We start from the raw sequence: 25,833 nt of genomic DNA, 5'->3' as shown, positions 1-25,833 counted from the left end.
AGTCTTCTTGGAGCATCTCCTCCATTCCTTCCACTAAAGCCGAGTGGCACTGGCCTCCTATAGCATTCATTTAATATACATCACTGATGAGCCTTGATTTTAACTGAGTTTCCACATGCAAGCCTACCCTAATATCCACAAAGGCAGGAAATTGGTCAATCTACATATCTGCAGAGCAGTGCATTACAGAGGCTCAGTTTACATTTGCTGTCTGTATGGTTAAGGCACAGATTTTAAAATAACAGGGATCCAAGTTTCAATGCCACATATAAAAACGAAGGTTATATCAGGTGTAGTGACCCATATTATGACCTCAGCACTAAGGAGGTAGAGGCAGAAAGACTAAGAGTCCAAGCGCATCCTTGGCTACATATCAAGTTTGATGACAGCCTGGGCTACCTAAGACCCGTCTGGTGGGGGTGCTCAACTGTTTGGGTAACTGTGGTTCTAGCTGATCATATTTCTGCTATAAATTAGACATATATACTTTCAAAATAAAGATTTGCCGCTGGACTCTAACCCACCAAAACATGAGTGAGTGTCTTACATGGAACTAACTTGATCCCCCAAACCTTCCTCACCTGATGCTTTCTTACCTGAGAGCATATTGTCTGTTTTTATTGATGGAAACTTCAAAGTCATCTCATGCTTGTGCCTGTGAATCATCAGATGGTCCTCTGTCGGGAACCGCTGGTGGGTACAGAGAGAGGAACAGGAGACATTCAGTTTGCAACACATACTTCACATCACAGAGAAAAAGACACTCAGCATCAGAAACAGGACAGGCAAGACAAAACCAAAAAATCAGTTCTGAGAAAAACAGTGTTATCGCACAAGCAAAAACAGTTCACAGTCCCATGCTGATTGACACACATTTGCTGGGGGCGGGGGTCCCCCCAACTATACGCAAGCATGCGCATTATCATGTCCATTTGTTTACCAAGAGGCTTGCCTACTCAGCAGAGCAATCCTGATAAGTGGTCTCTAGTCATTCTCCAGTTCCCCAGAACTTTCCCACAGTCCTCTGCTTCTTGCCTAAGCCCAGCTGGCTTATCAGGGAACTGCAGAATCTGTGAGTTTCTTGAGAACTAAAGGTTCTTCTGGGGGAAGAAAACTTTCAAGTTCAAAGACTTTGAATTTTGTCGTATCCTTTGCTCACTAATGAAACAGAAAGTGTGAAAGAGCCCTGTTGAAGAGACTGGAACAGTACACATAGAAGACACACTGCACCCTAGAGCCTAACTCTGTTAGGAAGCCTCTTAAGAAAAGACAACAGTGTAGAAAGGGATGCTTCTTGTGGTCCTGAAAAGTGACTAATGACAGCAGAGACTATAACATCCAAAAGGAGAAAATAAATAGAGGTCTCGGTAGCACTGGGGATATGCAAAACCATGTGGAACTTTTCTCTACTAGTTACTGCTTTACATAATAGTATAAAATTAAGTCTAAGGCATGATAAGTATGCTAGACATTATCTACAGATTAACCAAAAATAAGAGAAACGCATGACATAGAAAGAATTTTGATTTATGTCAGACTTTGGGAAAGAACTCCATACCATGCTTAATTTTTAAAATATATCTGCTAATGTACACCATGACATGTTTACAGTATGTTTCTGTTTATGAAGACCCAATCCCCATTTTATCTTTTTTTTCCAAATTATACATATGATTTTATAGCAATGTGACAAATTATTTGGGTTGTTCTATATTCTGCATACTGTAGTCAGCCTGTAATTATTTGAAATTTTCTGGGAATGATGTTAGGGTTGTCAAAAATGTTGCTTCCAATTATTTGGGGCCATTCTGGCTTTCCTATGTTGAATAGATACATGTGAATGCTTCTGTCCATTGCATCATGAATGAAAAAGACCTGTCTTCTAGAGGCAAGTGTCTGGTCTGTGGTGTAAAACCCTCTGGTCATTTCCCTTGGCCTACTCATGGCATACCAAGGTGGTTCAGAACAGAAATAGTGACCCCTCAATAACTGTAAATCTCCCAAGGGTTCTGCTAAAATCTAAAGGAGAAAAGAGTGTTTCCTTAAAAACTCTACCATAGAAGTGTGGCCATCAGTAATAGAAATAAGCTTTGTGGTTTGGCTCTAATTCATTATCAAGCAGAGCCTAACACAGCTCAGCTTGGTATGTTTGTAATGACTGAACTGAGTGGAGTTTTTATTTATTAAAGTTTGATTTGTTAAAATCCAATATAAATACAGGAAAATAATACAACCTGATGAACATTTCTGAATCTTTGATAACTTGAAAAGAAACTTCCAGAACTCAGGATGGTCAATATGAATCTCTATTACCTTCATACACTATCGTTCAAGGTTTTTTCTGCAAAGAGAATGTATTTGTGGTCAAACAAGGGAGTTCACTAGGCTGAATCCTATGAAATGTTCTGAAAGTGGTGTTTGGTATAAGCATCACTTATGTACTTGGTGCTTGTATCATGTTCTGAAGAGTTTGCAACGAGCGGCACTTGCACCGGACTTCCGGTTATGTAGAGTATACTGTATATAGCTGCGGGTATTTCTGTTTCTATATTATCTATTCTCTTGATTTTCTTAACACCAAATATCTAACACTGGCAAAAATGAGTTAGAGAGAAAAATTAATGTAATATAAACAATATGATAATATCTTCCATATTAATAAGGCATTTAAAAATTATTGTTTTATTCTATATGCCTAAGTGTTTTGCCTGCATGTATATCTGTGTGCCATATATGAACCTAGAATCCATAGAGGTCAGAGAAGGGCATTGTATCCTATGGAACTGAAGTTATAGATGGTGTTAGGAACTGACCCAGGCCTCTGAGGAGGTAGTCAGCAATTTAACTACTGATCCATCTCTCCAGATTAAATAAGTTGTTTTTTATAACATTTTTAACAGGTTTTCAAAAATTTTGTGCACAAGGGGTGTGAATGTGGTAGGGGTATGTGCAGGTGAGTACAGGTGTCCACAGATGCCAGAAGAGGGCGTCATATACCCTTGTAATTACAGGTGGTTGTGAAGTGGGTGCTAGGAACAAAGTTTGGGTCCTCTGTGACATCATTACCTGCTCTTGACCATTGAATGAGCTATCCAGCCTATAATAAGCCATTTTTGACTCTGTAAACTAGTAGATGCTAAAGGAAGCATCATACAACAATCAGAATGAAATAGTTTGCTAGCCCAGGCTGGCTAAGAACTCAGGATCCTCCTGTTTAGCCTCCTACGTGCCAAGATTACAGGTATGTGGCTATAAGACTGCATATTAACTAAAGTTGCCTTCTTAATGAGACAAGTAACAGCAAACTGTAAATAAGTGAAATGCACAGTATAAAACGGACACAGAGTTGAAAACAACAATCAATAGAGATAAAAGGAGAGTGGGGGCCCTGGGCTCTAAGAGGACAGAAAGAGCATAGGGAGCATGCTCCTTGTTACTTCTGAGACCAAGATCATGTTTACAGATTACATTGTAAAAGATCTCCCAGTTATCAGAGGCCATCCCCAACAGAGCAGAGTTTCTCTTGAAGAAGAGAAAGCGGAGCAGAGGAGCCCTTCCATCACCTCCCCCCAGACGACACAAGCACTAACACTCCTGTTTGCTCATCTTCCAGGTACTCTAGTCTTTTCCCTGCATGTTCCCAGATTATGGGATGGCAGGAGGGCAGATGCCATGACCACAGCAGTTGATATGTCTATGAGTGATTAATATTCCACCAACGATGACACTCAGCTGATGGTTACATTTTCATTCTGCTAAAAGATGGGCATAGTTTTCTAACAGTTTGTCAAGGAAAAAGAAACACATATAGAAGTGACACCAACTTACAGGTACATCATCTCATCCAAAGCTGTGGAGGAGGCTTGAGATCATCCCCCTTAAAATCAAGACACTACATAAATCCTAATTTCTCACATTTATCCAACATTTCCCACAGTCCACTTAGCCTCGTTAAAGAAACACCTTGGCTTCCTCCTTCAACAAAACATTCAAGGGCATTCAATAAGGGGCCTGTTCAAGAACTCAGGGTATGAGTCTGTGATAAAGTACTTGCCTAGGATATGTGAGGTCCTGGGTTCAAATCCCCAGTGCTACACACACAAAACACTTAACCCCCAAAAGTCAGCCACACTCAGTGCCCTCAGACTCTGCATGCAACTTGGCAGATTCTCCCTCTGTCCCTTCATGGCTCAAATAAACTGAGGCTGTCCACTGTCCCACAGGATGCTCTGTACTCTCTGGCTCCTTGGCATGGCTCCTTCAAGCTCTCCTGCTCTCCCCCGCCCTCCCGCTGGTTTCTCACTCTTGACTCCCTGGCTATCCTTTAGCTTTTACAAAGCTGCCTCCCTCAAAGGCCCCCACCAGGTCACTCTGCTTCAGCACTGCTTCCTGCTCCTGGAATGCTTCTCTACGCCATCACTTTGGCCCCCTTGCCACCCACTTACTCACTAATCCCTTTCAATCAGGCCTCCACCCTCTGCTTTCTCCCATGTCTCCTGCAAGCAACTGACTGCCAAATCCAACAACCTTTGCTCCATCCTCCAACGACCCCAGCTCTAACAGTGCAGAACACTATTGACGACATGTCTATGGCATTGAGGTATCTATACTTTGCCTGACTCCAGTGAGGGAAAGACAGCTTAGAGCAAGGCATGAAATAGAGTGGGAGAGTATCCATTAGCAGCTGGGGATCCAGAGCAAAAGGGATACAGAAGAACAAAATGAAACCACCAGCATTGTCAACCAGGAACAACTGTGACTCTAGAGGACATCTGGCAACTTCTGAAGATATTTCCAGTTGTCACAGCTGTGGAGTGCTACTGGGGTCTGGTGGGTTGAGGCAAGGTTGCTGCCAAACACTCCATAATAGACAAGATAGTGCCCACATCAAAGAGTTACTTGCACTTAGACGTTAAAAATGCCAAGCTTGACTTGCCAGGTGGTGGTGGCACACGCCTTTAATCCCAGCACACGGGAGGCAGAGGCAGGTGGATCTCTGTGAGTTCGAGGCCAGCCTGGTCTACAAAAGCTAGTTCCAGGAAAGGCACAAAGCTACACAGAGAAAACCCTGTCTCAAAATACCAAAAAAATAAAAAAAAATAAAATAAATAAAATGCCAAGCTTGGGACAGTGTGTTGCTGTACAGTTCAATACTCGTACCTAGACACCTCTCCTGTCTGACTCACATGAATCCCACATATGGCTAGAAGCTCTTCTTTACTGACACTCTAACCCGGGACAAATCTGAAAATCCCACCTTAGCCCGACTACTCCTTTTGTTTCACTCAATCTCTGAAGGGTCCTGTTCCATAGAGAAGCCTTCCATTTACCTCCCCATCACAAGTAAAGTCAGTTCCCCAGGGTGGTCTACTGCTTCTTTATGAAAAATTAAAGTCAACTAGTTAATTAATGATTTCATCATATGATTATAGATCTGATGCCCAAACCAGAAGGTCTGTGAGAGCAGAAGTCTATGTATTTGGAGCAGTGCAGTTTTCAAGGGGCAGTTAGAAAGCCTAGACACACAGGTAGGTACCCGATAAGTGTCTAGGTAGCTTGTAGTAAACAACACTTAATGTCTCTTGTCACAGCCAAGCAAGCAAAGCCCTCCAATTATCCATGTTCCCTTAGCCAGGGAGGCTTACCTTAGAAGAAACTGAGGGGGAGTTTTGTTTTAGTTAGGGACCAGGTTTGAACTCAGTAAGGAGATATTCTGCATTTACCATGGAAAGTCCTTGTCTACCAGGATTTCCCCCAGTTACATATCAACCTACCCACATTCTTCTGGTATTTCCTACTTCAGAATGACTTTCAAAACCAGGTTGCTCCAAAATATTTTTCTCTTCTCATTTTCTTGTTCACAAGTTAGAAAGAAATATTAGCACAAAAACCTCTGATGAAAATCCCAGACTCTGGCTGCTCAGCAGCTGATAACATCAGTGACAAGTTTTATGTTTCTGTGACTTTGTCCCTCCAAAAACTCCTCCTCAGATTCTCCCAGAATCCTCCATGAACTCTGGGAAACTATAAGGGGGGGAGGGGGTACTCATCTGACTCCCATCTGACCTTAGGTGCTGCCCCACACAGGACTGCCAACCCTATCACATAAGCTGGTAAGAGTGGGCCTTGGTTTCCTTGACAGTCCAGTAAAATTTAGGAGTAAGTGTAATCGCCCACATTAGCAAAATGGTTATGCTCAGGTTCTGAAATATTTCCTATACCCCGTAAGAGAAAGATCTTGGTATGAAAACTGCCATTTATACATATCAAAATCCCTGGAACATGGTACTACCCAAAGATGGACTCTTGAGTCAAGAGCAGAAAAAGTCACCCTCAACTTTTAAAAATAAAACATAAAACTCTAATTTCACATATTAGACATGGGGTCTAATACAACAGATTTAGCAGCAGCAATACTAGTGGTAACAAGAGTGGGTGTTAACACTTACTATGTTCATGCCCTATATTAAACACCCTGGAAAGCAGTATCTCATCTAACGAACATACTTTCCATTTGAAGGGAGTTACCAGAGACTCTCAGATTCAATCCTGCATGCCAAGATACCCATTCCTCTTAAAACTTCTATGCCCAAAAACTATAGTTTGAGAACAGTCATAGGGGTATTCTTTTCCTCAGAAAGGATCCAGAATTCAACCTTTGAGGCATCTCATTAAAAAAAAAAAAAAAAAGCCCAGTATGTATGCAATTGGATGCCATGAAGTACACACCACCTTCCCCTTTCTGAATGATCACCCAGCGGAAATGGTGGGCTGGATGCGTCTGGCTTGCTTCCGGAGGAAGTTACTCATAGGGATGTCAACACTGCTTCATTTCAGGATGAAAGGGAAGTATTTCAAACTATATAGTGTGACCTAACAGTAGTGGAGATGAGAATCATGATGTCGATGATTAGGGATACTTTGAAAATGCATTTCAGCAAAGAAAGACAACCTGGTGGACATGGCAACTCAATGAGAGATGCCTTCTCGGGGGAGGCAGAAGCATTTCCTGCAAACCAGAGCACAGAGGAGCCACACACTCACCTGGGAGCAGCCTGGGGCACTGCAGACAAATGGCCTCTCCTGCTCCAAGTTCATCTTGGATTCCTCATAAATCTGAAGGATTAAAGGAAAACAGACATCCATGATACGTGAGAAAGACAATGTCTGGGAACATACTACTGCCAAATGAGCAACTTATACGTGAACACAGTGAAAACGGATCCTGTTTTCCAGTTTATGGGTTCTCCTGCCTTGATTCCTAATATTCCTTCTTTAGCACATATTAAAGAAAAGGGGCATATCGATTATAGAGCCAAAACCTGTCTATGGAAAGCTAGCTAGTGGCTGTTATTGCCAGGTAGACCCCCAAGGTCCCCACAAGATTCCAAGGCAAAGTACACCCCCGTTTCCTGCTCCCCCACCCCCATCCTACTGAGAACTTTGAAACTGGCTGCTTGGGCTAGCCAGAGGGAAAACTTCAACTCTGGGTTTACTGAGCAAAAATTGAGCATGGTCAAAATCACCTTTACAGATGACCCTGAATGCCAATAAAAGTGTGGTCTACATGACTCTCTGATTAGCACACCTGTTGCTGTTGGTTTTGTTTCTTTTTAATTACAGGAAGGACTGTGCAAACTTCACATACATTATTTAGATGATTTTCCAAATACTTTTAAACCAATTTTAGATTTGTGTATATGTATTACATATGCTTTTAATGGTACATGGGTCTATTGCTGCGTTTTAAAAGCCTACTGCCTTAATCCTGAGCATAGGAAGAATTCTGTTTCTTTAAAATGCTGCCTGTGGGTGATTCCAAAAGGAAGACTCTGGCGGCTTGCCCACAGGGAGGAGTCCCACTGTGCTGAGGGAGGAAAACACATCATCCACTTTGTACATGTTACACCTCGTTCCCCAAACACGTATTCTTTAGGGAAATATATGCAGCCTCTCAGTTTTCCAAAGCATAAAGTGAGGATATTTACCTTAGATAGCATAGCCAGTCAGATACTAAAGCACAAAACTAAAAACAGAGAAAAATGTAAACCCTCTCCCAACTGTAATTCCCCCATTGGCATGTGTTTTCAACTAAGCAATACCCCCCACTCATTCCTGTAGAACAGTGATCCTCCACCAATGGGCTGAGAGCCCTATGGGGAGTCAACAAACCCTTTCACAGGGGTCCCACATCAGATATCCTGCATATTAGAGATTTACATTGCAATTCAAATCGTAGAAAAATTACACTTATGAAGTAGTAACAAAATAATATTATGGTCGGGGGTCACCACAACACGAGGAACTATACTAAAGGATCGCAGCATTAGGAAGCTTGGGAAACACTGCTCTAGAAGGACTTCCCACTGGCTGCCCCACAATACCATGATTAACCTAATTTTAATGCTTTCTATAGTAAGCATTATTATACAAGTCCCTTTTCTGTGTTTACTTATATGTTTCTTATGAGTTAATGTTTTAAATTTTTTAATTGACATATATCTATGAAGAGTAAGGTAGAAATTAAACAACTTGTATACAGCCTCTAATGTTCAAATTGGGTTATTAGCACAACTCCTTTAAACACAGTGTCTTAGTGCCTGGACCCTTTAAACTGCTCTTCTCTACTTCTGTATAATGTATGTAACAGGTTCCTCTAAACCATGCTCACTTTACTGTGTTACATTTATGAGAAGAAAGAAAACCTAAGTGTGTTTGGAATCTTTTTGCTTGCTCCTGTCTGAAGAAAGTTATAAGCAACAAACATAACTTCTATTTTTTATTAATTTAATTTTGCTTTGCTGATCACAGAACATCCCTCCTTCCTGCAACAAGAAGTAAAGAGGAATAATTTTTATTAAGGAAGTAGAATAAACAGAATATACTAGCTTAATAAATATAATAAACTAGCTTATCTATTAAGTAAATCCACCATATTTTTCTAGGCTAACACCACCACCACCAAACACTTTTCAGTGCTTTCCTGGGAATGTCTCTGCACCTGTGAGTCTGGTCTGCTTGGCAATGACCCCATGCCTCAGCATCTTCTCCTTTACAACAGGGGCAGCAAGATACATCTTCAGACCCCTCTGTTCCTAGATCTGATCCCTTGGTTTGGATCTTGTAAGGCATTTGAAATCATGGAGAAGAGCAGAATGCTTTGAAGGTAAGAGAAGTTTGTGGGTGTTACTGGAAACTCACTCTAATATGAATCAGTCCCTGTGTGTTAAAATTACAATATATTCCTTTGTTTGCCTATGTGGCTCTTTCTTGGGTGCCACTTGAGAACTTTGTTTCCCAGTGTTATGAAGGAACAGTGTGTTTCCAATCAAAAGTAAGATTACATGATAGTCAAATGGGAGAGTTCTATATGGGCACATGTATGGCTGACATGAGAAGGTGTAATTAAGGATAACTAAATGAGTGTCCCAGGAACAGCTAGTGCTGAGTCTCTAAAGAGTTTAAAAAACCAATGTGAGAAAGAGATGGCCAACCTCAGGGACTAAGTTGAAGGAGAAATGGTCTTTCCACTATAATCACAGCTCCATCCCAATCCTTGACCCACCAACATGCTGGTTTCCCCCATAAACACAGCCCCAAGTCCCATAGACTGACTCTGTGGGATTAAGCCTATACTGTGTGGCTGTCATGTTTAGAGGAACATGATTAATATAACTCAATAAATACTGACATGTGTCAGTAGAAGAATTTATATTTCAAGATACACAATATGAGAAATACAAAGTCTCTTCTCAGACAACGTAGTCCTCAGTGCATGCTACTGAGTTACTACTGTCATTATTTACCTTTGTTTTCCAGACACAGATGAACCTGTAGCAATTTATTACATGCTATGCAATAAGCATGGAGCAAATCTGTTTGGCAACCTAACATTGGGATAAAAGTGTTGAGGTACACAGCCGTTGCTAATATAAAGTAGGTTTTAAGGGATCAGTGAGGTCTAATATGAGTGGGTGTGTGTATACCGTATAAACCTCAACTGCTTCATTTTGATGGTCTACAGTTCCCACAAACAGCCTCTGCAAACAACACTCACTTGCTAATTCCTTCCCATGTAGGTGCTTGCAGTAGATTTTCTAAATGGAAGCACTCTGCCATGTAGGCCTCATTACTTTTATCAACTGGTATGATCTGCTCTGATGTATTAGTCAGGAGGCATGGTTGATTTTTACGGTCTATTATTATGGTTCTTTTCTAGTGCATAGTGTAATAATTACCCTCTCAGACCCCTACTGCAGTTCCATACAGGTTCTTTTATCATCCAGAAAGTAGGCCAAATGGTTCAGACAGGCTGCAGCCCGGTTGTTCCACATGTGGTCCTCAGAAGTAAGGCCTCAGCTTCTCACTTCCCATTCAGTTCTTTTACTGGCTGGGATTTTTTTTTTTTTTTTAATAAACCAAGTTTGGTTTGGCAATCACCACAGCCTGGGCTCCACTGCCTAGAGCTTCCATAGTAGGCGTTCAATAAATATTTGTGGAATGGATAATGAATCTTGAATCATCACAATAAATTGTCCCAAACAGTCTTCTGCTCTCAACTCGGGGAGGCAACTTTTTTGCCAGTATCAAGTTTTCAGAGAGGTGAGAGGTTGTGCGGACCACTGATTTCTCTTGTCTCTATGTATAGTCTTTCAAAAAGTCTCCCCAGGCTTGATGGGGAAAAAGCCAAAGCTGCTTTTTGGTGGAAAAAAATGGGAGGAAGCTAGCTTCTATCTGGTCATAACCAATCTCAGACATCACAACCAAGAAAACCTGAGCTCCTGGGCTGTGACTGGCCCTCGTACGACAGACACCCTTTGAGAAATACTGACTTTGGTTGCACTGGTGAGAAGCAGTCCCACTTGGGCAGATGTTCATATCACTTAATAGTTTTTAAATAGTACCCTATTAATTGCTGCTTTCCTAAAGTCAGACTCACTGTTCAGCTAAAATGAATGCTTTATGAGTTTAATTTTCCTCAACTTTTTGGAAAACAATTAAAAATCCTAATAACACAGTTTAGTCGCATACAAAGTGAGCGGAGGTTTTCCCAGTTGACAAGGAGATGACAGGCTTGATTTACAATTCAAACCCTTCACTGCCACTGCATTCCTCTGGCTGCTAAGTGAGCTAGAATCTCTTTCTTTGTTCAGGGTTTGACCCCACAAATTCCTGGTCTAAAATGGGAAGTTGGCCCATAATGGCTGAGGCCACCAATCCATTCAAAAGCTTTGCTGGCCATTAAGGATATTCTTGGAATGACTGTTTCCGCTATTAAAAACTTAGAGAGTCTACACAAAATATGCTAAATATATACTTTAAATGTAAGGGTGACATCTGAATGAGAGTGAGGAAAACTGGCACTCTCTGGTTTGCAAAGATCAACCCAAGGGGGATGTTTCACCATCCAGCTCAGAGGCAGCATAGCCAATCCTTTGTTAACTCTGTTAACACTGAGTTCTAATCTTAGTGAAATGGTACAGAATTGCCCCAGAAGAGACACACAGTAAGAGATTTGAAAAGGTAGAATACTAAAAGCATCATTTGCATCTGAACGCCTAGCACCAAAAGTGATAAGAACATCTAAGACACAAACTGAATATGAGTGAACATGATCTACTGACATGTCTCCATCTCTGGTATCATTTACCTGGTTATGGGTGCAGTATAGATTGTAGGTTTTAAACTTTGGCTAGCATCTATTGCCCTACTAAGAGCCTAGATGGGGTCTTCTTGGCAGAGTTCATCTGAAACAACCCCCTGCCTTGTTGATCCTCCTAGACCTTTGAATGAGATCCAGAGAAGCAAACTCTCCCTCCAAACTCCAAAAGGTGAGTTCTCGAGGAAGTCCCACTGAGTGAGGCTCCAACTCAATACTGTCTTCTCTGTGAACAAAGATTATTCAAGTAACTAAGTTTATTACAGGCAAAGCCAATTTGCTTTTAGTCAGAAAGATAAGGCATGAAGTGTACACAAGAAACCAACACACTCACCATAAGCATTCTGCATTTAGTTACTTCTAAAATGCCCAACTCTGTCTCACAGCAAAGACGCAGACTGGATCTCCCACACACGAGGCTAGCTGTCAGAAGGAATTGTATTTTCAGTTTGTGGCTAAGGCTTTCCTTGAGAATGACACCATAACTCATCTCTTTTCCTTATCTGTAAAATGGGATAATAGTAGCCAACCCATTTGAAACCAGAACTGTTCATAGAGGAACTGTCAGGAAAGAGAACTGGCAGAGACTGACCAAAAAAAAAAAAAAAAAAAAAAAACCAACAAAAAACAAAAAACAAAAAAAAAAAAAAACCAAGAGCCTAAACTTCTGGGACTTCCAATCTATCTTGATTTTTCAAACCTAAACATTTTAAGTCCAAATATAAAAAAATAAGTGCCCTTGAATTCCAGTCCAAGAAAAATCACTGGTTTCATGAATAGGTCTTTGTATCCCTCCTAGTGGCTCTGTCCTTATCTCGCAATATGTCTTCTTTATGTAAAACTGACTTTGTATGTCTACTTCTCTGTGGATCTTTGTTCTCTCTCTCTCTCTCTCTCTCTCTCTCTCTCTCTCTCTCTCTCTCTCTCTCTCTCTCCTCTCTCCTCTCTCCTGGCTTGGCTTTGCTGGTAGAAGGAGAGAGGTAGCTCGTTTCCTGTCCCTCTGTTATTCTTGAAGTGCACTGCAGTAAGAATCTGAATTTCATTGGGCTAGTATTATTTGCAGCTGTGCGACCTCTTTAACCCAGCTTTTAAAAGTGACATTTCAGCCCTCCAGCTTGAAAGGCCTGCATGCTGCAAAGTTTTCCAAGCAGAAAAAAGGGCTAGGCCCTGGAGGGAGACTGTCCCTCGCCAGTGCAAGTTGTGGCAGAAGGTGGTGTGAACTGGGTGTGAACTGGGTGTGGCCCTGCACAGTTCCCAGCTGGCACTCCTTCCCAGAGGCGGAGAGTTGAACACGGTTGCCTAGAGCCGAACATGAATGACTATTGCACTCAAACCAAACAAAATTCCCTGCTTTTAGACATGGTCACCATCCCTTCATATCCTCCAAAGCCCAGTCTGCTCCAGGCTGAACCCGAGACCTCTCTAGGACTGTCACATCCTCCATCATTATAGAGGCTGTCAAAAGTTCCCTTCCCACGAGGCCCACTGTCCCCAGAAGGAAGGATTTCCAAACAGCTTTCATCTCTGCAAACTGACCCTGATCTCACTCCCCGAAGGAGGCCTTAGGAGTGAGTGCTGGGGGCCCCAGCCTCTCTCAGCCTTCTGCAGGGACTTGTGGTTTTATGTATGTGGTGTTCATAACCATATATTGGAAAGCATTCCAGTGGGGTTGGTTTTTCATATGTTAGAGTCCCCACCCCCTCTTTTTTAAATGTTCCATATGTTTCTTTAGGATTTTTTTTTTAATTCATGGACTAATTGGAGGTTTTGTTCTCCCTAATTTTTTTCTTTTAACTTTCCTATCTATGGGTTCAACAGTTCAGCACATACCCACTGAGCCCAAGTGTGAGGCCTTAGCTTTGCAACACAGAAAAGCCCTAGCATGTGTCGGCTTGAGTGTGCCCACTCGGGACGTTGCACTTCTTCCTTCTGTCCAGTACAGTGCATTTTTGCAGAACATCTCCCATCTCCAAGAAAACTATGTTTGACATGTGTGTGGTTAACAAAACACTAGGGTGGTGATTCTCTGGTTTTTTAAGGAAGTGTTGAATGTAACTAAATCACTTGGCTTCTTTCTAACGGGAGTGAATACAACCTTCGAAGGAAACACAGCCTGCCTTCTTATGGCACCCAGGACCACCAGCATGGGGGAGGGAGGGAGTACCCACAATGGACTGGGCCCTCCCCCACCAATCATTAAGAAAAGCTATGGGCTTGCCTACAGCCAATCACATGGAGGAGGAGGCATTTCCTCATTTGAAGTTCCCTCCTCTGGATCAGAAAGCCAGCCAGGATCGAGGGGATCAGGGCTTAGGGAGGTATCCTCCCTTCTCCAATATGTCCACTGGTGCCATTTAAAATAACTGGCCTTTGGAATCTTCAGAAGGAAAAACTGTTGTCAGCAAAGGAATGAAATGCGAAGCTGGGTATGTTCTCCACAGTGTCAAGGGTGGCTTGCTGTGAAGTCAGCTTTCCCCGCTTTTCCTCATCTGCACTACTGTGCACTTTTCCTTCATATCTACAGAGCAGTACATTCTCAGATGGGACTGCTCTAGCTCCAGACAGTCACTGTTCGGGGAGATGTTGATTTTTAAAGGTTGGTTTTTTTTGTTTGTTTGTTTTTGTTTTTGTTTTTAAAGACTTATTTCTTTTTGTGCATGAATGTTTTGTCTACACACATGTCTGTGCACTAGGTGCATGCCTGGTGCCCACAGGGGGCAGGAGAGGGTACTGGATCCCCTGGAACCAGAGTTATAGATGGTTGTGAGCTGCCGTGTGGGTGCTGCAAATTGAACCCGGGTCTTCTACAAGAGCAGCCAGTGCTCTTAATCCCTCAGCCACCTCTCGAGTCCCTCAAAGCTATTTTTAAAGAAAGTGATCATCTCAAGATATTTTGAAGAATCGCCATATTTTAATCTTGGTTTTCTGCACACCCATGCAAATGCCAAATAGTTTTGCTAAATAAGTTGTTATATCTCCAGGAACAATGTATATTTGATTACTGCAGAACAGGCTAAAATAGCCAAGCATCTCCTGAACCTGAGCGATTTCATGTGAGAATACATCAAAGAGGACGGCAGTTATGCCCAGCTCTGTTTATGGCAAGACCAAGAAGGGGCAGTTTATCTTAAGATTGACTTACTATTCATGATTTACTATGAGGACTATCAAAATAGATGCTTTTTGCCCTTGGGTCCAGCAGGAACCTAGGCATACCTGGGAGATATTCTAAAGAAGCCTAAAGTTCTGTTCAGAGGCTACCATGTCCCACTATCAGCCAAATACCAAGTAAGACATACTCAGAGGCTTGATTCAGATTCCCAATGTACGATGTTTCAAATATCAAGCATATACACACTTGAAAATACTGGTAGATCATTTAAAGGCCATGCAAAGTAAAAATAAGAGTCAAATGTGAGAGAGGGCTGACCTGGGCTCAACATTTTAGCTAAGATAGGCTTGTGCCTCTCTCTATGTCCAACCCACAGAAGAGAAAAATGGCTGAATCAGTAATAAAAAGTTAGCAGGTTTTTAAAACTACCTTATCACTAGTAGCTCCAGTGTCCAGGTAAGTTACCATACTACTGTGAACAGTGTGAGCACAGCAGGGCTGCAACAGAACCTTGGCCTCGGTGAAATCATGGTGCAACCGTGGTGCTTGCTTTATGCCTTCTCACTGGTGAGACATGCCTCCCCTGCTCATCCCTGGGTGCTCTATAAACACTCACCAAAAGCAACTTAGGAAGGAAGGGTTTATTTGACTTACATTTCTTGATCACAAACAGTCATTGAGGGAAGCCAGAGCAGGAACTGAAGCAGGAGCAGAGGCAGGAATCATGGAAAAAGCTGCTAACTGGGGTCCTCCCCATGGCTTGCTCAGCCTGCTTTCTCACACAACCCAGAACAGCCCAGGGGTGGTACCACCCACCGTGTGCTGGGCCCTCCTACATCAGTCATGAATCAAAAACATACCCCAGAGACCTGCTCACAGGCCAGCACAATGGAAGTAGTTCCTCAGTTGAAGTTCCCTTTTCCCAAGTGACTCAAGTTTGTAACAATTCAACTCAAACTAATTGGCAGATAGAGAGTATAATTTATCATGCGGAGAATGTCTTTTCTCATGATTTTGTTTGTGGAGGGTTTGGGGTGCTGAGACTTGAACCCAGGGCCCTAGATCTTGTATACTAAGCAAAGTGCTGTGTCTTTGAGCTATAGCCTCATAGCAGCCCCCTTTTTTCTGACTCTAAAAGAAACCACAACAGTTGGTTGTGGTAGCACACGCCTTTAATCCCTGCACTTGGGAGGCAGAGCCAGGTGAATCTCTGTGAGTTCGAAGCCAGCCTGGTCTCCAGAGTGAGATCCAGGACAGGCACCAAAACTACACAGAGAAACCCTGTCTTGAAAAACCAAAAAAAAGGGGGGGGGAGAGAAAAAAGGAAGAAAGAAAGAGAGAGAGAGAGGAAGGAAAGAAGGAAGAAAGGAAGGAAGGAAGGAAGGGAAAGAAAGAGAGAGAGAGAGAAAGAAAGAAAAAAGAAAAGAAAAGAAAAGAAAAGAAAAGAAAAGAAAAGAAAAGAAAAGAAAAGAAAAGAAAAAAGAAACCACAATAAGCTCTGATTTCTCTTGTATGTTGCTGGCACCATCAGTTATCAGCTCAGAGGAGACCAAGAGGGGAATGTGTCTCCAAACTGACTTGTCAGAGAGAAGCCTTAATAAGCAAAAGAGAAAAAGAAAACACACAGACACATACCCATCTGTTGGTCTGTTTGACTTTATTGAGAAGTTCATTTTATATACAGAGTATAAAGCACACACATATTTGATGTGCAGAACACCTCTCCAGACCCCGAGAGAAATCATTTCATTCCCCATAAATTAATTCGGGACGTAGAGCTCAAGTCAGTGACTAATGAAACTTGAGGGGCATATTGAGTCACAGGAACAGAATAAGAAATCCAAGCCCACTACCCAAAGGGGTTACACACATTTTAAAAGTGCAGGAATAAGCTCTCTCTGTGTGTATAGTGTGTGTGCGCATGCGTGTGTGCATGTGTTCAGGTTGTGTGAGTACATGTGTACATGTACACTTGTATACGTACAAGTGGAGGCCAAAGGACAACATCAAGTGTTATTACTCGTGTGTGCCATCTTTTTTAGACAGTCTCTTATTGGCCTGGAACTCTCCAAGTAGGCTGGGCTGGTTGGTCAGTGGGTCCCAGAGATCTGCCTGTCCTCTAGTCCCCCAGTGCTGGAACTAAAAGTGTGCACCACCATACTCAGCTTTTAAGACAAGCAAATAAACAACAACAAACAAAGCATAAGTTCTAGGGACCAAAATGTGGTCTTAATTTTCAGAATGAACCATCTCCCTAGGCCCTCAGGTGTGTTTTTGAAAATCACTACATCATTCCCATGGCTCATGGATTCCTCAACTTCCCAGAAACCAAGGAACTCATTAAACACCCTGAAGGAAATATGGGGAAAGAAGGGGCCTTTTTTTTTTTGAACCTGCATCCACTAGAGGTGAACAGTGCATCAGACCCCCTCTATCAAAGACCTAGACCATGAACAAGGAACTGTATCCTTCAGGACCTAGAGTACAGAGAAACAACAGCACCCATTTGGAGATCACAATCTAATGAGCAGTGACAGGAAAGAGGTGTGTGTGTGTGTGTGTGTGTGTGTGTGTGTGTGTGTGTGTGTGTGTGTGTGTGTGTTGTTCTCCAAAATGTTGGGACTCCCACTCCCACTAAGGATGAATGTGGTCTCTTTGCTCAGGGTTAAAGATCAGGCTCTCAGAAACACCCAGAACCTGAACCCTTCTATGACAGGAAACATGCTGCAGCTGTTGACTGGGTATAGCAGGAGGGCCAGAGATAGAGTCAGACATTCCACCAAATAGCTAAATAAAAGGAGAAAGAGGCAAGCCAGCTCCAAACCCAGGGACAAATCTCAGCTGTGCTCTGCAGGGATTGGAAGACTATTCATTGGGGCGTCATTCACAAGCTCCTTCAGGGACAATGGCCAGTGGACAGTGATTGATCACCTGTCACACTGAACTTGTTCACATGTGACTCTATGCGTGGGGTAGGATAGGACACCCAGGACATGGATCTCATTCATCTTTTTCCTCACAGCCACCTACCAAGCATAAGACCTCATGCTGGAAGCATGAAGGATCAGTCAAAAGGGCTCTGTGTCTGAGCCTTGATATCCAGCACAGAGGGGAGGCATGCCTGGTGTCTGGGATGGAAGGTAGACTACTAAAGGCTGTATGTAGATTTTGCAAAGTTGTGTGAGAGTTCGTAGGTTATGAGAAAACAAGACTACTTCACTAACTACATCAAATGACATATAGTCTCCTTGTATAGCCAAACACTTCTAATAAGATGTCAACACCCCACAGACACACACAGTCACACATATACTCCCACAAACCTATGCACGCACACATTTTCACCCCCACACTAGCACACACATGTGAGCTCTTTTCATTGTTTTAGAAGTAAGGGTTTGCGTACTTCTTAGTTTTGTTTCAAAAACTAAGCCTTGATTTTTATTTTAGTAGTAATAAAATAAGACTGCATTATTTGTGGGTAGCTCAATGTTGTGGCTGGGGGAGGGGGGGTCAATTTTTTTTATTAGAAAATCAACAATTAAATACCAGCTCCCTCATCTGATAGCTGTGTGATCATATGCAAATTACTTAACTTATCTGAACATTATATTTCCTCACTATAAAAAGAGACTCTAGGGATTAGAAAGATGGCTCAGCAATTGAGAGCACTGTCTACCCTCTTGCTCTTTGTTTAATTGAAAAAAACTACACGATATATTTTGATCGTGTCCTCCAACTTCTTCTAGGTCTTTCCAACCTCCCTACCCACCCAACTTTATGTTCTCCCTCTCTCTTATTAAAAAACAACAACAAACAACAGCAACAACAAAAACAAGAAACAACAACTAAAATCAAAACAATAAAAAGAGGACCCAATAAAAAGAGCCACAAAGGTGGCTCATAGCCCTCCCTAACTAAAGTTCCAGTGCCCTCTTCCAGCTTCTAAGGGCTCTCCATGCACACAATGCACTCACAAACATGCAAAGAAAAGATGCATACACATAAGGTAAAAATAAATAAATATTTACAAAGAGGGAGAGACTGTATATAGACAATGTTGACGTCTGACGGGGTGTTGGGACACTGGAGAGTGACGACAGGAAAGCCCTTCATGAACTACACGGTGCTATCATATTCAATTACTCTTACACAGTGTGTGTGTGCACGTGGAGTTGTCAAGGTGGGGGATGACATGAAGCGCTAGGTCTACATTGGACAGCGTATGTGCAAGACTGACATCTGAAAGGATGCAGGGTACCCCCGATGTGCTTCAGTTCTTCTGATAACTCGGCAATTCTCAGGAAAAAAGCCTTATCTATGAGACGTTTACTTGAAGCTCATCAGTTTTACTTCATTTGCCTTTTTCATCAATGACTGTTCTTGTTGCCACAACCAAACCCCTGAGAAGAAGAAGCTCAGGAAGAAAAGGTTTATTTTTGGCTTATGGTTCAAGGTGATGCAGTCAGTTGTGGTGGTGATGACATGGCGGCAGGAGCATGGCACAGTTAGCTAGATTCATCCACTTGCAGGAAGTAGAGCAGGGCTAAGACATACCAAGGTCTCCCACAGTGACCCATTTCCTCCAACCAGGCCCCACCTCAAGGCCCACCCCAGGCTCGGGACCAAGTGTTACAAATACGTCAGCCTGTGTATAGCATTTCATATTTATACCACCTTCTGCCCCTGGCTCCCAGAGGGTCATGGCTGTCTCCTAATACAAAAGTATATTCATTCCAACTTTGAAATTCCCCACACTTTTAACAATCCTAATGCCATTCAGACATCCCAAGTCTCATCTGAGATTCAAGGCACGCTCTAAACTGTGAGCCCCTATCTAATGCAAAGACAACTTACATACTTCTAATTTACTAGGCTTCTGTTCAGAATGTCACTCCCTGTGACTATGGTGGCTACCTTCACACTGGCCTTGTCTGTGACTTTAAAGTCACTCATTTCTGCACATCTCATCTTTTTCTGTGACACCTGTTACCTCCTCTCATGTGAGACCAGGATAAGAACAGTGATCAGTGGCCACACCACCGCTCTCTGTGAGTTTCACACTAGTGCTGTCCTTTCAGGAAGCTACCTCCACCACAAAATTATCATGTCACTCTTGACCGCTGCCTCGCTCGTATTCCCAGGACAGTGGCAGAATTCAGCCAGATTCTTTGCCAGAATGTAACTCAAATGGCCTCTGGTCTAGCTCCTGACTGAACGGTTTCCCTCTGAAACTTCAGGATCTGAGCCCCAACTCTCTACATTTCTCCCGAGAGTCTGTTTTTCCAAACTTCCATCACAGTGGCTTGTTAAGCTTGGCTTATAGCATAGTGCTTCTCTAGTCTCCAGCTCCAAACTCCACGATACTTCTCCCATAGACCAGTTCCAAAGGCCAGTGGAGGACATTGTCAGCTTTACTGAGGGACCAACTCCACTGTCGGCACAAGTGTTTGGGGTTATTACTTTTCTATGGCTTTCACCGAGGTCTGCATCTCATGGATGCCTGACAACACAACTCAGGGAAGAGAGAGTTTTCCCTCACAGTTCAAGGGGATAAAGCTCATCCTGCCAGGAAAGCCCTGACAGCAGGGCCAGGGACTACATCCACAGTCAGGAAGCACAGAAAGACAAAGGGTGGAATTCAGCTCACAGTCTCCCACGCCTTGATTCAACTCACACTTGGTGTGTGTCTTTCCTCTTCAGTTAAATCTTCCTGAAAAAATCCTTATAGATACACCCAAAGGTATGTTTCCATGTCGATTCTAAACCTCTTCAAGCTGACAATCAAAACTAATTACCAAATTTTTAAAATTACCAAATTTTTATAACTCTGAGGAATACTTCAAGGTTAGACCTGGGTCACAGGCTGACTCTGGGACAAACACTCTGTGTCACAGGCTGACTCTGGGACAGACACACTGTGTCACAGGCTGACTCTCTCTGACAGACACACTGTGTCACAGGCTGACTCTGGGACAGACACACTGTGTCACAGGCTGACTCTCTCTGACAGACACACTGTGTCACAGGCTGACTCTGGGACAGACACACTGTGTCACAGCCTGACTCTCTCTGATAGACACACTGTGTCACAGCCTGACTCTCTCTGATAGACACACTGTCACAGCCTGACTCTGGGACAGACACACTGTGTCACAGCCTGACTCTCTCTGACAGACACACTGTGTCACAGGCTGACTCTCTCTGATAGACACACTGTGTCACAGCCTGACTCTGGGATAGACACACTGTGTCACAGCCTGACTCTCTCTGACAGACACACTGTGTCACAGCCTGACTCTCTCTGACAGACACACTGTGTCACAGGCTGACTCTCTCTGACAGACACACTGTGTCACAGGCTGACTGTGGGACAGACACACTGCTAAGCTCTAGGCTTGTCTAGATACTTGCTTTGTTTCTTTTTAGTGCATTGTGCATAGTCTTTCTCTAAGACTTGCTCTTGATATGAAGGTGAAATGATTGCCAGCCTGCATGTGGGTTTAACAAACTACTTGAACCAAGGATACAACTTGGGTCTTTCTAGCTGAATAAGCAAATGAATCTGAGGCATATCCAGAGGGGCCTGAGGGGCTGGAGCCATATGTTTATGTATGGAGCAAGGCTGGACCAGACAACAACCTCACAGAGAGAGAGAAATCAACCCCATCCACACCTCATCTCTCCCTGACAGCTGTGTCCATGCAGTCCTGGACCCAGTCATCAAGGACACCAGTAGGGTCTGCCAACACTGGGTAAGCTGAGAGTCACACTCCTGCCGTCGCCAGGGGCTTCAGGCTTCCTGCAGGCACTAGAAAAAGGACTAATCCAGACCAAGCCTCTTCTCTCACATCTACCCACCTGGGCTACCAAGGCAGAAAGCCGGGCTTTGTTACATCATCACAGTTTCTCAAGGAGACAGCGTCATCTTTGACCACCCCTGGTTCTTATTCTCACTGCTCCTTATTCTTATTCCTCTCTCCTTTTTAGTCTCCAAATATCCCAAGCAATAGCTGTAAACAAAAGCATCCCTAATAATGCCTGAGGAGTGTGTTAACTGTAAAACAGAAGCCATGACTTAACCAAGGTGCTGTTTACTTCAGCCTCTTAAGAGAGTATGGAGAGAGGTGGATCAACCACAGCGAGATAGCCTAACCCAGGGTGCTGGGATGCTAAAGACGAAAAATCACTGAGCTAAGAGAGAGAATATATATATGTATATATACAGTTATATAAACAAATGGCCAAAACGGCTCGAGTTTCCACCTTAAACCTGAGCATATTTAATAACCAATTAAAAATGGAGCTAAAAACGGCTTCCTAGTTGTCTCTCTTAAGTTGGCGGGTTCCTGGCCTGTGCGTGCAAGCGGCACATTACACTGTGTGGTGAATTTAGCCTTTGCTAGTACAAAAAGAAAAAAGAGTTTTCTGGGCTACACGCTGCTTTGATAAAAACATAGAACCACTGTTTCTAAGAGTTGATGGTGGCTCCCAGAGCTGCCAGTAAACATACCACTGCCATATTGGGAAGATGAGGTGGGCGGAGCCACCAGCCAAAGCTCCTATTTCAGCCCTAGCAATGCTGCATTTTAAAACAATAGATTCACAATAAGACAGATTCAGATGAAACTAGACTTTAAATGCTTTACAATGTGTTTAAAAATGTACGTAAGCTTGAAAGAGAGAAAAAAAATATAGTTATATAAACAAATAGATAGTTTTTAAAAACAAAGTCTTTAAAGAGACAGTAAAGGTAGTATAAAAATAAGCCACGTAAAGATGGATATTACACAGAGAATCTGGATTGTGTTGTCTCTGAGATTTTTAACTGAAGAGAGATATTTGATTATAAAACAATATGTATATTTTAAAGATACCTGAACTTTAAAATTTGGATCTAAGAATATGTTGCTTTGGAAAGGAGGCTCTGCTTTTGTTTCCACAGAAAGCAAGAGGCTATGGATTTGTTCCAGATTAAGATACATCAGGTTTGACCAGCCAAGACTCCCTGAAAGGTCTCCAATGACACCATGGCCCAGATGATCCAACATGGTTTCAAGGCAACTGGCTCAAAAGATATACCCTCACGGACTACTCCATAATCCTAAAATTTTCTTTGTGTCCCCATAAGATACAGCATCCCCCTCCAGGAGGAAGTAGTAAGAGAAACTACACCCAAATTCCCAAATATATCAAGCTGGCTTTGGAGATGGAATTGGCTCACTCCTTCTCTAAACCCAGGCATATTGATAAAAATAAAAAATAAAAAATAATTTAAAAATAGGTTAAGAGATTCTTGTGTCCCAAATCAGAAGAGCCTCTCTGGTGTGGGACAGAGAAAAAACAATATTTTTATTTAAATCAGGTTGATTATAAATGTGATCTCCTTCTAAAGAAGAAAAGGGGATATGATACAGATATAATAGGATGAAAGGGTAGATTAATGAACTTACTTTTAAAGAGCAACAACTTGTTTAAAATGTTTTACATTGGTATAGATTTTAGTCTATTGATACAAACTTAAAGTTAATTTTGTTATACTGTGTATATTTCTACTCTTGTTTAAGGTATTATGTCTGTAGAGTTCATTTAAAATTGTAATGGATAATTAAAAATAGATTAATAATTAGTCATCTATGATAATCATACTCATACCCATGATAGTTAAGTCTTCTAGGTATACATAGAGATATTTTAGATAGATAGGTAATCTTCAAATATTTCAAAGACCTACAGAATATGGCATTTAAAATATTTTTTAAATTTTAGACTTTTTAGACAGTGAGACATGTCTGCTCCTGGCAGCACCAATTTACTTCAGAGAGGAGGATAGGCATCGAAGACACTTCATATGGAGTTTATCTTCACTTTGACAAAAATAGCCATTTGGGCAAAAAACTATTCTTGCCTGGACTGCTTGATTGACTAGACATGCAGGACCCATAGAAAGGTAACCACTAAACTTTGCTTGACAAAATGGTCCTTCAGGTTCCTGCTTTGCAGAGGAAACTACCAGACATTCTACAGGACACTAAAAGAAGTGACCAAGAGACTCTAGCCCTGTGGGCTGAAGACAGATGCCCCAACTTTACAAAGGAACATTAGGTGACTATCCAGGCTGCCAGCTGTCTCTGTCTACCCTGCAAGACTCCCGAAAGTTGCTTACATCCTTCTCCTGGTTCTCAGGTAATATTATATCCTTCTGAAGTCTTTGTTGTAGTTGAAGCTAGATAGTTACAATTTTCCTTAGTTATGATAAAAGATAAGTTAGATATAAAACCTTAGACTCACAAATATAAGATAGATAGGCTATCTTGCTAATATTGTAACTGTAATTCTTGCTTGATAATTGTTTTGTTATATGTAGTTTTACTATGTTAAAGTTAAAACCTTCCTTTTTGAAAAAAAAAAAAGAAAAAGGGGAAGTGCTGTGGATGATTCATTGGTAAATAAAACACTGATTGGTCAGTAGCTAGGCAGGAAGTATAGGCGGGACTAAGAGAGAGGAGAATTGGGAGAAGAGGGAAGCAGGAGGGGACACTGTGAGCAGCTGCCAGGACAAGGAAGATGTAAGGTACCAGTAAGCCACAAACCATGTGGCAAAGTATAGATTAATAGAAATGAGCTGAATATAAGAGTAAGAGCTAGACAATGGTAGGCCTGAGCTAATGGCCAAACCATTTAAATAATATAAGCGTCTGTCTGTGTGTTTATTTTATAAGTGGGCTGTTGGACCAACAGGGCTTGGCGGGGGCTGGAGAGAAAGTCTCCAGCTACAGGACGGGTCACCTCTTAATGCAGACAATCCCTGTGAGGAAAGCCTACCAATGCTATATGCTCAGTCTGATTTTATTTAGTGAAAACATGTCTCTCTTGTGCCACCACATCCTATGTGTCAGTTATTTCTAATCTTAGGAAATCATTTCCCATAAAGGAGTAAAGAAAGTCTTGGACTGCGTCCACTTTGATTTATCTCTCCTACTAAATACAGAGGAATGCAGCAGAGGAACACGGTTCCAGTAGGGGTTAAGGGGAATATTGCCTACCCTTTCCAAAGCCCTCTGCCATCCTTTTTACCTTTGCAATGAAGATGTTGAGGCTTTCTGGTACTCTCAAGGCACTAGAGTATTTCAGCGTGATTTAAGCGATGTTTCTAGTTCACGTTAATGAGATGCTTCAAGGACCGTGTACACAAGCTGCAGCAACAGCATCATCAACATTTCCTCCTCTGCCCTCTACTGTTTCCAGAGAAACAGAAACAAGCTCTCACACAAACACACTAAAAAAAAAAAAAAAAAATTCTCTGGACACCCAAGTTAACCAATGTCTCCATTCTTCCCAAACCACCAATCAGTCAGTCACCAGGCAAACAGCTCAAGAACCAGGCAAAGAAAACATGTTATTTTTCTGGGCAAGCCTTAACTTCACTGCCTACAAAACACAGCCCCATGGGGCACATCCCACACATGGTACGATTAAGACTCCTGTGTCTCATCTGAAACCAATAGTTACCAGACACCGCCCAAGGAAACTGAGGCCAGGTCCACAAGCATGCGTCCAAAGTCCAAGTGGGCTTGCTTGCCCACATTCCCACACAAACGAGCTTTTCCTGCAAGCCCCTTCATACTGAGAGCATCCAAAGAAGGCTCTAGAGAGAGGAGAGTCAGAGAGCATCCACTCCCCACTGAGCCTGGTCCCCAGGCCACGCGACACCTGGCCAGCTGCCCTGAATAAGAGGTTCTGCTCAGTCTTGGTGTGTGTCTGTTCTCTGAAGCTGGTGAGCCATGTGGCTAAGGCAGAGTAGAGGAAGCAAACCAAACCTGGCAATCGGGATTCTGATAGTCCCTTGAAATGGTGACCAGCAGGAGCCAAAGTCCACAAGAGCCACTTACAAACACAACCAAAGTACTTTTGAGAAACCATCAAAAGACAGAGGAGGCTCCCCAACCAAAAGCCAGGACCACAGCCCCCAAAATGATAATGAGCTATTCCCAGGAACATCTGGCCAAATAAGATGGGTGCCCACCCTTTCCAGACTTCAGACAGCAGCCTCCCCTGCACC

At 42.5% G+C, this 25,833-nt stretch overlaps 1 protein-coding gene across 1 annotated transcript in view; it reads right to left on the bottom strand.

Annotated features, from left to right (window-relative positions):
* Creb5 (cAMP responsive element binding protein 5) overlaps positions 1-25,833 on the bottom strand; it is a 406,844-nt gene that overhangs the window by 314,335 nt on the left and 66,676 nt on the right. The window contains exons 2-3 of the mRNA XM_036182853.1: positions 7,045-7,116; positions 597-690 (exon numbers count right to left, since the gene is read on the bottom strand). Coding sequence (XP_036038746.1) covers positions 597-690; positions 7,045-7,098 — 148 coding nt within the window. The 5' untranslated portion in view covers positions 7,099-7,116. The remainder of the gene's footprint in view (positions 1-596; positions 691-7,044; positions 7,117-25,833) is intronic.

This window comes from Onychomys torridus, chromosome 3 (assembly GCF_903995425.1).
Source record: "Onychomys torridus chromosome 3, mOncTor1.1, whole genome shotgun sequence".
In the NCBI taxonomy this organism is placed as follows: Eukaryota; Metazoa; Chordata; class Mammalia; order Rodentia; family Cricetidae; genus Onychomys; species Onychomys torridus.
Note: the sequence above shows the minus strand (reverse complement) of the source record. Positions and strands in the feature narration are given on the sequence as shown.